We start from the raw sequence: 16,571 nt of genomic DNA, 5'->3' as shown, positions 1-16,571 counted from the left end.
GGCTTAAAATCACTGTCTTCGTAACAGCGGGCTTGTCCATGGCAAGTACTATAAGAAACAACAACAAATGTGAAACCTTAGGGCGTTGATAATGTGCCTTCTTTAAAGACTTCAAAGAAGGTATGCTAAAAGATTTCCCGCTTTTTTAGTATTATTTTTTCATGTTTCTTTACTTGAATTATAAACGTACTCGATAAATAAGAACCAAAGCTTTCCTATGTGTCATTATTCACCCCTCTATCGGATATCTGCTTGATATAAGTTGGAAAGTTATGCCTTTCTTCGATCTGAAAAATTTAACGGTAAAGTGTGGGATTCAATTAACATTTTTAGACCTTGTCCGGGTCACCAATGTAGCGAATTTAATTGAGCGAGAATATAACCTGGGACCTTGTGGCTCACAGCCGAGTAACATGACCACGTTACAAAAGCAATTGCTCGTGCAGCGTACCTGTTAACTGGCTTATAAGCTTTCACCACAACCTTCTGAGAAATAAGAGAATGTTCTCCTCTACTTCAGGCAGCTTTCATTGTAGGATAATTAGAAGCAAGTTTTTAGAGCAATAGAAATCCGTAATTTTTCTGCATTTCGAATGATATGATAAGAATTAATATTAAGTTTAAAAACAAGATAGTGATCTGTCCTGTGAATGATGTTTTGTTATTTTATGACAAATTAATAACTGATTTACATAGATAATATTTTTCACGAGTTAAACTAGTTATTAATAATGATTTTATGCTGATTGACGTCGAATATGTATCCTCATATTTGAAAGTGTAATTGAGAACATACAAGCGTAATTACGAAAGTCGCCATGACTGAGGATGTTAATTAATAAAATAATTTGGAAAAAAGCATCGTTCATTGTGCAGGACATGCTTGTGTACTCGCATGACTTAGGGATACATTATCCTTCTAATAAAAATTGTTTAGATTAAATCAAATGAAATGTTTGCAAAATTCTTTCTTAATTATCCATATTAATTGACCCTATATGGAATCTGTTTCGATTCCTTTCATTAGTTCAGCAAACGCTTGCAAACTGTGAAAGCTATTTTATGGTCGTCTGGTATTTTTAATTCTTATTTTTGTAGAACAAATTTAAAAACAATGAGAACACTTGCTTTTCAAAATTGTTAGCCTTAGAAGTTGTGGCGGAATGTGATAAGCGAGGATAGAACCTGGGACCTTGTGGTTCGCAATCCAGTAACATGACCATGATACAAAAGCAATTGCTCGGGTAGCATAGTTGTTAACTGGCTTATAAGCTATTCACTACAGACTCTCCTTCCAGTGAGTCGGAGGTGAGACGAACCATATGGCTGTTGAGCGGTGATGTATTAGCTGTTGATTCTAATGCGCCTGTTCCGATTTGAGTAGCGCCAAGCGCTATGGCGAGCGTGTATGCTTGCTGTTGCTGCGTCAAGTGAATCGGACGGCTTTTGGGTTGCTGCGTCAAGTGAATCTGACGATTTTGGTTGCCGGTAGATGGCGCTACATAAGCTGTACGAAGGTTGAAAGTTCATCGTCCGAGATCACCAATGTGGCGAATTGTGATGAGCGAGGATAGAACCTGGGACCTTGCGGTTCGCAGACATTGTGGTTCGCATGATACAAAAGGAATTGCTCGGGTAGCGTAGTTGTTAACTGGATTATAAGCTATTCACTTCAAAGTATATAATCTTGCTTCATAGTCTGATATAAGTGCTGAATGTGTTTTAAAGAAATTTTTAAATTATTTAGTCAGTTTTTAGAAAGTTGATGTCTTTTTCTTAACAGTAAAAACAAATTTTTAATAAAATACCATATTAATGAATAAATTAGTTTCTGTTTCTCTTATTTTCTCATTTCTTGTTTCAAATAAATGGACGCGATAGCCCAGTGATAAGATCTGAACTTCTATAGAGGAGAATTATTTTCAAAATTTGATGATCTGCTTGGAATGTGAGTCTAGTGCGTTTTAAATTTGAAGACGGTTTTCTATTTCTCTTACTAATATGGTACTTTAGTGTGGAAAGAGTAATATCGGCTCTGATGTCATCCTCATTATTTTACCGTGATTCAAAATTACTAAATAATCATTCTCGAAATAGCTTTCATGTTTTTTCATGTAATTTTAAAGCGTGATAAGAATACAAGGATGGTAACTGGATAAAATTGTTTCATCAAAGCTTCTATGTCCCGCTATACAGCAACTTTTGGCCTGCATACATGGCCTGGAGTGAGTGTACCATTAGAAGCCTGATTTTACAAATTATACTTTTTTTAAATATCAATGTATTTCCCTGAAGTAGCCAGATAAAAGGGAAAAATAATCACAATACATATTTAATATATTTATTTCGAAAATAAAACAAGTATCAATTTTGAAGCAGATATCAATTCTTCAAGCAAACAGGCCCTTGCTAAAAACAATTATACTATAGTAAAAATAAGATACTCGCCTGCCTCAAAAGTATTTTTATTTTTCGAAAAAATAAAAATATTTTGCGTCAAATATTTATTCCGCTAAACATTTTTCTAAAAATATGTCACTCGTTCAATACGGAGGGAAAACAAAATGTCATATTATTTGAACAATTTTGACAGCTGACATTTATTTTCAAAATTTTTATTCCAAAGAGCATTATACAATGGTGGCATATACATACAGACAAATATTAAAAACAAACTAATTGCAAGTGTACAATTCGATTTAAAAGTCCGGTGTCAAATTTGAAATTTAGGTCATTTAACGATTAAATTTTATAGTAAACAAATCCGAATACTTGATCCTCCATTTACGGAACATAGACTATGCCATAAGGCCCTACACCTTCCCAGTTAATTCAAGGTTCAGTTATATTGTTTGAATTGATTGCTGATCTAATCTCATTTCTTCTAATTCGGAATGCTTATAAAAATGCTTTTATAAGAAACAATCTTAGTTAACAAAAGTACAAAGCAATTTAAGAAACAAAACAAAAAAAAAACAGTAATCTGCAGTGAGAATCGAATTCATGAAATAAGATAAATTGAAGTAAAGCACTTTCGTTGGACATCAATCATTATTTGATCTAAAGCATCGATGTTATATGAACGCTTTATCTAGAAAATACGTGGGTGCCTCTATTTGCAGATTCCACGCGAACAGTTTGGAAGAATGATGTTACCGAAAATATTGTCTCTGAGGTTATTCTGATGAGGAAATCGCGTGCATTTTTCAAACATAAACAATGCGTGTTTGGTGGCATTTATTATCTTCTTCTACTATCTTGATATTTTTCCTGTGCGATTGCAACATCAAAAATGCTTTAGCTATGCGGTATAGTGAACATGATTAAGTTGTTGTTCAAAGTTTTTTTTTATTTTATTTTTACTGACTTAACAGATATCAAGTAATTTCCTTTATTTAGACATTTTTTTTCTTTTTTGAATAACAGTGCATTTAAAACTAGAAACTCCCATGGATGTATATGATGGAGACATATATGTATGTAATAAACATCTAAATAAAGGAAAATAAAGAATGGATATCTAAAACACGAATTTTCAGCCTATATATTACAATAATGAAATCAGCACTACCTTTCCCTTGTTTTATATTAATTGAATCATTACGACAAATTCCCCTATAAATTTATTTGTTGTTGTTGCGTATCCCCCTTGGATTGAACACCAATTCAAACCAAGTCCAAGAAATTGGGGAAAGAGGGTTGCAGTAGCTTCTGAGGGTAAAGACCCTTGAGCACCCGAGGGCAGAAGTCTGACTTTAGCTCATATGAAAATGACACTCACAATCCCTTTTTACAGGGGGGGGGGGCTCTTTCAGACACCTCACAGATAGAACACAGGAAAAAGAACAACCATGCCCGCACCAGGGCGCCCACATCACGGGGAAGACGCGCTATCCCCAGGCCAGGACACCGGCATAAACTTATTTAATTAGTAAAAACAAAACTATCAATTCAATCCATTAAACAAGCTATTAATAGAATTCATTAAACTTTTTTATATTAAATGAATAATTACGACAAATTACCCGATAAATTTATTTACTGCATGAAAACAAAAAATATCAATTTAATTCATCAAACAAGCAATTAATAGAATTCATTAAATTTTTTATATTAAATAAATCTTTATGACAAATTTTCCGATAAATTTATTTACTGAGTGAAAAAAGATATCAATTTAATTCATTAAACAAGCAATTAATAGAATTCATTAAACTTTTTTATATTAATTGAAACATTACAACAAATTTCCCGATAAATTTATTTTCTGAGTAAAAACAAAATTATGAATATAATTCATTGAACAAGCTATTAATAGAATTCATTAAACTTCTTTTATATAAAATGAATCAATACGGCAAATTTCCCGATAAATTTATTTACCGAATAAAAACAAAATTATCAATATAATTCATTGAACAAGCTATTAATAGAATTCATTAAACTTCTTTTATATGAAATGAATCAATACAGCAAATTTCCCGATAAATTTATTTAACGAATAAAAACAAAATTATCGCTTCAATCCATTAAACAAGCGATTTTGAGTAATTTTTCCGAAAAAAAAAAGAACTCGAATGCAGTAAACTGAACGCTATCTAATTGATTTATTTATCAGTTTATGGCAGGTTAATATTGGAAAGAACTTTCTTACTACTTTATTTTATTTCTCTAAGAATAGGGTCGCACTTTTTTTTTTATAGCTTCTCTTTCAGTGTTTCATATCTTATATATCTATTTCATCCTTCGATGAAATAGATATTTGAGATGTGATTGAAAAAAATAATGTTCTATTTTTTCTAAGTTGAAGGATTTAAGAACAAAATAATTGAGCACATGGCGAGTTAATATGTAGCTTGTCCAATAAATATGCGAAATGAGGTCGTTAAGATCCTATTTCGCGCAGTTTAACGTTCATCAATCTTTTACCCTTCAAAATGTTCTCTATATGTAGAAAGATAAATATATATTTCTTCCGTCGTTTAAAATGTCCCTGGCATTCCCAAAAAATCTACTCTTCAGTTGCTTTTTCGTTTAATATTTCATTGTCTCTACATTGTTCTTGTGACAATTTATATTTCTGAAAAAAAGAGACATCATCCAGGGAAGAAAATATAGGAATTACAGAAGGTGATTGATGGAGTGTAGAGATCGAATTAGAGGCTTGATTTAAGTATTTAAGTATAAGAAATAAACGCTTACACAAACTAACGCTCAATTTCATTTCACATTTCAAGCCATTTTTAAAATAGCAACATGTTGATGACTCATTTTAGATTATTTTTTTATTACAGAAACTCTGTGACTATAAATATGTTTTTATTTATTTGTATTAACTTAAGACACATTATTTACCACTATACTTTACACATTTCATTTGGTAGTGGGACAGATGCGTACAACCATTTGCGTACGGATCATAAAACTGTCAATCAGTTGTCTCGTTTACAATGCGGTTGCGTTACTGATAAGGGCCAGTTCTAGAAGAGGTTACAACATCTTAAACGTTATCTAAAAGTGTCATATTTGGCGAGAGTTAGCCTGATGTTTGACACAATTTCGAATACTTAACGATACGTTCATTAATATAATTTCATGCGTTTTAATACTATAGGAGTAATTTCCACTTTGCTTTTTATGAAAGATGGATTGCTTTTCCATGTATTTATTTAAAAATGTAAGATAAAAACATTGAGGAATGATATTTCTGCTCATATAAATAGTGTACCCTCTTCAAAATAATAATCATTTTTTCTAGATTTCAGATATAAATGCATTACTTTACATCAATATAACGTTTTGCATTAAACGAAAAAGTTTGCGTTTCATTAATTTTTGATTTATTTCTTCTTCATTCGTTTATTTAATTCAATAATTTCGAACATTAAAATATGTTATTTAAATATAGGCACTTAAAAAAGTTGTTTCTTAAATTTAAAGTACAATTAAATGAGGTTAGTGGTATTGGAATGATTTGTAAAGAGGGAAAACTTGCAAAAGAAATTCTTGAAATTCCGTAAGTAGTAAGAAAAGCTTCCAATTACGGATGTTAAGTTTTCACGCTATATCAATTTTAAAAAAATCAGTTTCCAGAGTAGAAAGCCATTACAAATTTAAAATTTTCTGTTTGTCATCGTAGATATAATTTAAATATTGTTACATTTTTTAAAAAATCTGTGCTCTGATAAAGATAAATTATTTGTTCATTGTATGACTTTGCATTTTGTATATGAAATATTGTAAGTATACATTGCATAAAATAAGCAATTTACTAAATCAGAAGTATATTAATATTTTGCTAACTGATCATTTGTATCTGCGAAAATTTGTAGGAGATATTAGCTGAATTCAAATTTAATTTTCTTCTAGTTGCACTATTTATTAAACCATAATACAAATCTACTGTTAAAAAATAAAATAGAATTAAGAAAAATGATTTTTACATTAATATATGTAGTATATGTTCTTCAGTAACTTTAATTTTACTGAAGATCGTTCTTATATTTACAATAAATCATTAAAAATAGTTTTGAATGACGTTCTGGTAATACACTCTTCAACAATATACATCTACACAATTAAAATGTTTACTGATTAGCTATGCGTTTTATACATATTTTAATCAATATAATTATTTCTTATTTCAGAAGAATTTATAGCCGTTTTAAACCTTCCAGGGGCCCTGAGATAATGCAAATCTTAAAGCCCTTTTCCTCTCCAAATTTTTTAATTGATTTTAATTTAATTTTTATTCAGCAATTTTAAGTAGTAAATTTTGAAAACTGAAGTCGCAATATTATGTCCCTTTCTAAAAAGTCCATTTCAATATTGTACAAATAAAAAAAGTGCACAGTCAAAACGTAAAATTAATTTTAAGCAAAATATCGAAAACAAAAGACAACTTTATATAACACTATAAACAATATTGTAAAAGGAGGAAATATGAAATATATTTTTTTAAACTGTAAAGATCCAAATTTTTTAGAATTATAAAACAGCATAACGAATAACTTGTAAATGGTAATTAGGAATATAACTAGAATAAAATTCTAAAATTAATTTAATCAATACTTGATTATGACTTGAATAAATTGACTGCAGGGCCGTCTGTCATAAATGAAAGTATAAAACTAAATACCTTTCTACAACTACTAAAAATTATCAAGAGCTGAGGGTAGTTTTCTTTGTTGCTTTTTTTAACTAATCACTCTTTGTTAAGATTTGTCATTTAATCAGACTCGTCATATTTAAATACTTTTTCATCCAATTGGAATATTATGTTAACTTACCTGCATATGCATTTTGCGATTAATATTTATCATAAGTATTCTTTATAAGCTTCTTATGCATTCTACTTTCAAAATTTACATCATCAATGGAAAAATAAGAGAATACAGCGTTTAAAAATTATCTAAATTTGTAACAATGTCACAAAAGATAAAAGAAATCGTACTAAAAATATTTTTAAATTATATTCAATACATTGCGATATTATAAAAATCAAATAAATAGTAAATTCGGGAAAAGTTTAAAAAATTCTTTCTTACGTATTATTATTCCATTTTCAGTTGTAATGTTCCATTAAAATATCCCGAATTTTATTTTTAATTCATAAAATAAAATAAGGACTGATTTAGGAACTTAAATAACAAAATACCTGATACACACACACACGCACACACACAAAGGAGGGGGGAGGGGAGGGAATGGAAAAAATTGAATTTAAACACGGAAGCATATACTTTAAATTTCACAGGTATTTCCAAATTTTTCGTTTAAAATTATTCAAAAATTAAAGTGTGGAATATTCAGACTTTAATCTAGAAGTTTTAATTAACAAAATAAGATTTTCTTCCAAGAATAAAAGTGAATGTATATATATGCGTCTATCAATCTATTTAAAATATCGACCATTGGATGTAGAGATACTAAATTTAACACACGTATGTTTGGGAGAAAGAAATGTGCAATTCTGTGCCTTTTAAAATATTAATACAAAAAATAATGTTATCACTAATGTAAATTATCTTAAAATTTTTTAAACAACATTCATTTTATTGGTTTATTAGTACTTGCGTATTTTTATTCTGTAAAAAGAATACAGATCTTAGATAGCATGTATGTTTTATAGTCAAGATCTTCCGTTTGTATTTACGTATGAAAAGATAAAGTTTTCCTATAAACGAGAAAATTAGATTTTTAAATATAAGATAAAATGTATTTTTATAACTATATCAGGCTTCTTAACTTATTTATTTCATGTGTATATGAATTATTTATTTGATTACCAGATTTATCAAAAGTTTTGAACAAATTTAATTTCAAATAGTAGCAAATTTATCAACTGTTAAATTCTCTTATTGACTTGTGTGTTATTAGTTAGCTGAAATGCACATTTAAATAATCCACTTATCTTAAAACAATTGGAATCGCTTGTGATGGTAATAGTTAAGTTCAGGTGTTCCTGTTCCAGATTTTCTTTTAAATTTTATTTTCATTTGAGAACTATATTTAGCATACTTTGACTGTGAATGAATAATGCAGAGAATGGATATGATTTGGAAGTAAAAACTATTTTTTACTGTAAATGTTTAGAAAGTTATCTAAGTTATCAAATAATTCTCTTATTTTTTGATAAATTAAAATTCTGAATTAAAAATTCAAAAAATCCTTTTCATACCCTCCAAAATATATATTTGCCAAATTTGATAGGCAGACGGCCTGGTGTGTACAGAGCCAGCATATACACATAGAGACAAAAGTTTTTTCCCTGTGTTTAAGCATCAAAATTTAGTTAAAATACCAATACATTTTCTCGCCAAATACTCTTGCCAACAGATAACATATGTTTTAGCAAACCTAGACTAATTACTCCCTACCCCCTTTTTTCAAAGAGCTACGCGTGATTTATTGGCTTTTTTATGAGCTGTCCGCAAATGGTTGTACGCATCTGTCATACAACCTTTTATTTAATTGGATGCTATTTAATTGGATGCTATTTAATTGGATGCTATTTAATTTAAGATTGCTATACATTTTAAGATAACATCATGTTGAGAATATATTTAAGGGTCTTTTTTTTTATTTATTTATTTGCTTTCTCGTATATGTAGTATAGAGAAAATATAGTAATCGTCAAAAAAATAGAACTCGAGATTTTGACGAATCGTGTGTTTTAAACTCCTTTGATCTGGAAAAACACATTTATGGAGAATGTTCGTCTGTGACAAAAATAACTTAAAAAGGCATTGAGCTAAATGGATGTAATTTGATATGAAGTCTTTATACCAAATTTTCAGTATTACTATCAAATTTTGCGCAATACCTGTTTTTGAGGAAGTCCATCTGTCCAGCACTCCGAATATAAGTTAATACAATGATTACAAAATGAAGAGAGCTAAATAAATAAAATTCGGTATGTAGGTTTAACATCTATTGTATAGATACTTGCGAAATTTTGAGCTAAATTCAACTAAGGGTTTCAGAAATCAGGTGTACTTTCAGAAACACATAATTCAAAAAGGCAATGATTTAAATATATCAAATTTGGCACGGCATTTTGTGACTATAAATGCAATTTGGTGTGAAATGTTTGTTTCAATCACTTGAAAAACGTGTCTAAAACATAAATTCGATTTTTAGATACTATTAATGAAATGCCAGTGATTAATCATCAAATATGTCTCCAAGAATGACACAATAGATTCAGCAATAATGCTGAATTCATACCAAAACTTAATAGTAATGATTGTGCACAAGTGCTATGGAGGGCCTTCTCTGGTATTAAAAGTTTATTAGAGAGTATGAGAGAAAGTTTTGAGGAGGCCACACCCACTGTTTTACTACTTGAAGATGAATATGCTTTTATCTATTTTTTATAATTCGTGAGTTCAAACCATCCATATTTTTGCACCCTTTATTTGTTGTTGTTTTTAGTGGCACTTGTCATGGACAAGCCCACTGACGAAGTCAGTGATTTTAAGCCAAAGGTGAGTTTCTTATCTTTCAGCAGCGCATCTAGGGCCAAGAGGACGTCTTAGCTACACAAGCGTCAAAACCCTTTTTTCGGGGCGGACTTTATTCATGCGTTTCATTCACTCATCCACAGATCATAATTTAGACCTGAATCAGAGAACGATCACCCCTGATCCAGTACCCTCAGTGGTATTACTCTCGACATGGAGGACTTTGTGACCATGACAGATTTATTCGTGCTTCATCCACCACACACACGGGGAGTCTTCGGCCGGCGGGGTTCGAACTATGACGCGAATCCAACGCCCTAGCAACCAGGCTATCAGGGCCCACCCTTTATATAAACAAATGATATTTAACTTAACATTTCTACACATTTTAATACATCATCGTGTTGATAATCTATTTTGCGTTATTATTTTTTTATTTTAGTAGCTTTGTGACAATTAATACGTTTTTTATTGATTTTTTATGACTCATGATTGCGCAGCATTCACGTTTGTGTGTTAGTTAGAATATTTTTGACCAGATTTGTAGATTTGTATCAATTTTTGAAGGAAATCCTTTCACCCGAAATCTATCTATCTGTCAGTCTGGCTATTCGACTACACATGAACTCAATAACCACAAAACGTAAATAAACTAGAGAGATGAAATTTGGCACACCTGTTTAACATCCAAAAGATAGATTCCTCTCAAATATTGAACTAAATCTGTGAAAGGATTGTCCGTTTGTCATTCTGTACGTTCCGATGTATGTAAACGCAATAACTCACAAATGGAATGACTTATTGGATTGGCAACTAAGTGAAACGACTAATTACTGGAGACAAAATGTGGATAGTTTATAACAACGTTAATCGGCAAAGATTGGGCGTGATGCAAGATGAACCAGCTCAAGTGACACCAAAAACTGAGATTCAAAAAAAAAAAAAAAAAAAAAAGATGCTGCTAGTTTGATGGGATTATAAAGGAATTCTTCACTTTGAACTTTTACCAAGAACGATTAATTCAAACATTTACTCGCCAGACTGTGCGAAGCAGTTCAAGAAACTCGACCAGAATTGGCAAATCGTAAGGGTATTGTTTTCCAGCACGTTATGGCAAAATTCTACATATGTTTGGTCACTCGCTAAAAATTATTGGAGCTAGTTGGGATGTGTTGTCATATTCGCCATATAGCCCTGACCTTGCGTCTTCAGAGTACCATTTATTTTGTTTTATGCAGAACTCCTTAAATGGTAATGATGGTGTAAGATCACATTTAATTCAGTTTTTTTGCCAGCAAAAATCGGTTTTATGAACATGGAATTATACTCTTCCTGAAAGATGGCAAAGGATCATCGACAGAAACGGATAATTTCTAATTGAAAGAAGGTATATTGTTAAGTAAAAATTTTGAATCTTCCTTTTTATTTAAAATCCACAATCACTTAGTTGACAATCCATTAAATCAACAAAATTCGGTATGTTATGTTGTGACTACAGCTGTAGTTCCATGTCGAATTTCGATTTTATTGAGTCGATAAAAAGATATTCAAAATACATATTCGCATGATAGATACATTATAAATGTTAAATTCATACCAAATATCTATATTTTATATATGGACTGTTAATGTTATGTTGTATTTGCGGCCTTAACACAAGATTCCTAATTTTATGCGGAGGAAAGAGAATAAAATCTTAATTGGAGAATATATCATAAAACTTCAAGGAGACCAAACCGATTTCGATTAGATTTCACTTCCGGGAAATATTATTTTCTCTGAATTTTTTTCTTGAAAATCTTTCTAACAATTTGAATTCTTAAGAAACGAAATGGAAATATATTTTCTTGGGAAGTTTAAAAGTAATTTTTTTCAATCATTTTAACTCTTAAATATTTTATATTTTCAAGAAATCCGCATCTCCATGATATTGAAATCGGACTGTTTGATTTGTAGAAATTTTATTTCATGATTAACTAGAATTTCTCATAAATTCGGTAAGCAATTTGAATTCTTAGAATACGAAGAGAAAAGATTCGGACACTTAAAAGAAATTTTTCAATTATTATAATTCTTGAGTATTTTGTATTATTGAGAAATGCGCAAATTTCTAATTAGGAAATCTAACAGCTTAATTTGTTGAGTTATATGAGAAAATATAAAAATGAAAGATTGGGGTTACATATTCACTTTTTAAAGATGGTTCACAAAATCAAATATGCGTTAATCCCACTAATTGTAGGTCTTGTGCTAGAAAATGTAAATCTTTTGTAGAACATGATTTGACCATCTGTAAAGATGTAAAACAAAATATCGCTTGATGGGCACTTGCTTATACGTCTATAACAATAAATAAAAGAGGATGATACTATTGACAGCTAATTTCTAAGGGTAACAAATTCAAATAATCTGTAAGAATGTCCTCTCATATTGAATAGTTAAATGAACATTAAAAACCTAGTAAATCTTCATTTTAGTAAAATATGACATTTTTTTATTTTATCTAATCGTACCAAAAATTAATGCTAATATATTCTACTAAATTACTAAATAACATTCTATATTCACAAATTTTTTTAATGAATTTTAGCCACGATAACTAAAAGTATAAAATTTGTCTCTTATACGTTAATTCGAAAAAACATACATTTGTTACATTACATTTTTTTGACTTTTTTTTTATAGATTGAGAATCTTAATTCAATAGATTTAAAAATTTGTAAAGAAATTTTACAAGCAAATCTTTTCCTGATTCCTGATGTGCTGTGTTTTTAAATTACCTAACTTTGTATTCTCGAAAGCAATATACTATTTTCCAGAATTTAGTTATCGTTTAATTCTTTAATTCAATAAAATTTAAATTCCATATGCGTGGCTCCATCTGGTAGTAAATTTTGAGAAAAAGTAATTTCAGGAATTTATAATGTTTCTAGTAATGAAATTTAAATTAAGGACTTAAAAACGGGAGAATTATTATAAATATTACTTTCTAGTACATAAATAAAAAATGAATTTATAATAAATGTTTTTATTTCATTTATTATATTATTAATAATGTACTCCAAAAGATAATATTTTTATTCCCTTTATGACACATGTTTTAAAGTTATTGCGTTATGATTTTTGGTTGAAACATATAATATTCTCTGAATTTTAAAATATTTTTTGAAAATTTACATAATTAATTGTAAAAAATTTAAATTTGTAAAACAAAAGTTCCGATAATAAATAGTTAAAATCAATTTAATAATGCAAAAATATATTTCAATAGTAAAAAAATATATTTCAGTAATAAAAAAATATATTTCAGTAATAAAAAATGTATAAAATATATTAATTGAGTTTGAATGAGTAATTGAATTTGATTTTTATCTATAATATTATCCGATTATGGCTTATGAGAAGCTGCCTAAGCTTTTACATGAGATATCATTGAAAATTTAGATCACCATAAAAATTTAGCGAATAATGGTACGTAAACTATTTAATAAAGTTAAACATTTACTTAATTGATTTAAAATATACAACTAAAGTGTGCAGAAACCAAACTTTCATGTCTCTTAATTACCGTGAGATATGAACTAGTTACATCCCATAATTTTAAAATTATTCTTTGCACCTTATTTATGATATATTTATATCTGATAATTTCAAGGAGCTCTAATAATATAAAACTGGTATAAAAGCATGTAAATAAAAAACATTATATGCTATTTAAAATAAATATATGTAGTGAATTTATTTATTAAAACACATATATTTTAATTAAATATTTATTATTTTGAATGAAAATTAAATTATGTAATGTTTTTAAAAGAGTGAAAGCGGAGATTCAAAAGGATTTAGAAACAAAATAAAATCTTTGGTTTCTAGAATTTCTGAAATAGTACCTCTCCGCCCACAGTAATAATACCATTACAGAGTTCTGCAACCGGAATGATGCAGATTCTTAATGAATTAAATAGGCGAAGAAATAAAATGAAAAAAATAATCCTGCAAGCCTGTTCAACTAGATACTTTTTTTTTACTTTCTTTAAATCAATTTGTCCGAGATTGTATAAAAAGAGAGGATATAATGTTGCAAGAGATGCTAGCAGATAACAAATTTATTACACTAAAATAGTAATGAAAATATAACAAACATATGACAATGGAAAAAGGCATAAATATAAGAATAAAAAATATCTGCGTAATAAATTGTTTAAAGTATTTCTGTTAAATTTTTATCATAATTTCATTTCAAAATTAGTAATTAATTTCAGTTTAAATATTTCACGAACAGTCAAACAATCCTTCTTTAAAACCAAAACCAAATCGTTTGTGGTAACAGCTTAGTGGTAACGCTTTTAACTTCATGATCGAAGAGTCCCATGGCCGAAATCCGATTCTACCAAAGAACCACCACCTAAGCAAGTATGATTCATAATAAATCCATCTGACCAAATATTCTTTTGTTGTTGTAGTGCGAAAGCTTGGAGAAGTACCAGCCATCTGAAATGACATCCTCTATACCTGACCGCGGAACAAAATCACAAGATCCATCCTAAAATAGCCATAATATTGCTTCAGATAGCACTATAATACATCTAAATAAAATTAAAATCGTAAGATATCGGAAAACAAACATTTCGTAGCAGTAAAATAACAGCGGAAAATGGGAATTCTCCCAATATGGTATGCAATATTGAATCTTATTAACTGATGTGCCAATACTAGGGTTCACCATGAAGGCTGATACGGGTGAAATACTTTTACAAATTTTGAATAATAATAAAAAAAAATTAATTTAAAGTTAGATTCTGAGTAGTTCTGCGAGAAAAACCATATAATTGTTTTATGTAAGTAGGAACAACAGCAGGACCAAACCTCGACCCCAAACACTGGTTCAACTGGTTTTATTTCATGTGAGAGCTCATTACTACTAGATGCGTCGTCAGTGATCATCTACCACCTCCTATTTTGAGAAAAATCGCTAAATAACGCTATGACACAAACATAAATTTAAAAAATTGTGTCGATTCCTCCAACTAATTTCACCTCTTTGCAAATAGAGCTACCTAGTACTTTTATTGTGAAGTGTAATTTGAAATAGTTTCTTTGATTGTGATAATTATTATTCATAAAAAATGATTAACATGATTTATAAAGGTTTATTGATATGAGACCATCAATTGACTAGCTGAAACCGGCTACTTGATCTTATGCATAGTCAGCTTTTTATTTCCTCTGACGAAATTTCAATTTTTACCCTTTCGAGGATCATGAAAAGTATGTTTCGCACCAACTTCATCAATCTTTGTATGAATTTATGTAGATTGGCATAAGTTCTGACATTTTTCAATAACACAGAAACTTAAATGCTCCAATTCCTTATCTTACACAAAAGGTGCGTCTTGATTTGTTACTTAATTATTAATTAATCAATCAAATTAAATTTACCTGAAAACTAAATAAATCTCTTTCCCTAAGACAATCTCATTTCTAAAAATATTTTAATATACCATGGCTATTATATATATATATATATATATATATATATATATATATATATATATATATATATTATGATAATAATAATTATTGGGTTTTTTTAAAATCAACTAAAATTCTAATCCAATGTAATTATAATGAGGAGACAGACGATTCTTAGAATGAATTGGAGCGCTATAAATTTTACTCCATTGGCAGTAAATAAAGTCACATAAAGTACATACATATACCAGATGAAATAGAGACTTTTTGCAAGCGAAAGTTGTTTTAAAACTTTTAATTGTTGCAAGAACAAAAGACTTGATCTCTTCTTACCTTTAATAAAATCCACCGCTTGTTCCAGACCGTAAGTATCTTTGTCGCAATCATCCAGAACGTACGCTCCCAGCTTAAATCCAGGGAGGAAATCCTTCTGGTTGTTAATCCAGTCCATCGTATACAGCATACACTCAAGGGCCTGGATTCCACCCTGTGGCATGATGGGCCCGCATATTCGTCTGTCCTCCCGTTCGTGGATCATCATCAGTCCTCCCAGGATAACGTCCCCATTTATCTCGGCCACCCTCTTGATGGGCCAGGTGTACTTGAGACCACCGGTCACCCTTCTCTTTCGGAAGAGGGACAAAGGAAAGGAACTATGTCTTTTTTCATTTCTCTCAAAAGTATAACTTTGAACAAGTTTTGGGGGCCTGTCCAAATAAGCAAGCGAAAGTCCCGATTTATCTTTTATGGAACAAGCCCCAGCACTCCACAAGATCAGAAATACAAATACCTCGAAAATGCGATTCGATAAAATCGCCATGATAGCTTTTAACTAAATTTTCTATCGTTTAAGAATTTTTTGTCGCTATAACTATAAGTAATAAAGTTCGCTAAACTATTAAATTGACAATGCTATTCAACTTATTCACCAGACATATTCAGTCAGAGTAATAGAACAAAGATGTTTTCAGTCGATGCACTAAGCCGTGAGATGTCCCGATAAAAGCACGTGCAAGAGTCCAAACAGTCCCTGCGTTGTCGTCTTGGAGTGTGTAGAGAGCCATCTGACAAGAAGAGTGCTTTCAGTTTCATTGATAGGTTTCGTATCAGAATGTAGCGCCCCCTTGCGCCCCA

At 29.9% G+C, this 16,571-nt stretch overlaps 1 protein-coding gene across 1 annotated transcript in view; it reads right to left on the bottom strand.

Moving 5' to 3' along the window:
• The window catches only part of LOC129962786 (metabotropic glutamate receptor 6-like), a 173,495-nt gene extending 157,238 nt beyond the window's left edge, over positions 1 to 16,257 (bottom strand). Inside the window, exon 1 of the mRNA XM_056076781.1 lies at positions 15,771 to 16,257. Coding sequence (XP_055932756.1) covers positions 15,771 to 16,257 — 487 coding nt within the window. The remainder of the gene's footprint in view (positions 1 to 15,770) is intronic.
• Positions 16,258 to 16,571: the final 314 nt, after the last annotated feature.

This window comes from Argiope bruennichi, chromosome 3 (genome assembly GCF_947563725.1).
Source record: "Argiope bruennichi chromosome 3, qqArgBrue1.1, whole genome shotgun sequence".
NCBI lineage: Eukaryota > Metazoa > Arthropoda > Arachnida > Araneae > Araneidae > Argiope > Argiope bruennichi.
This window is presented reverse-complemented; position numbering and strand designations above follow the sequence as displayed.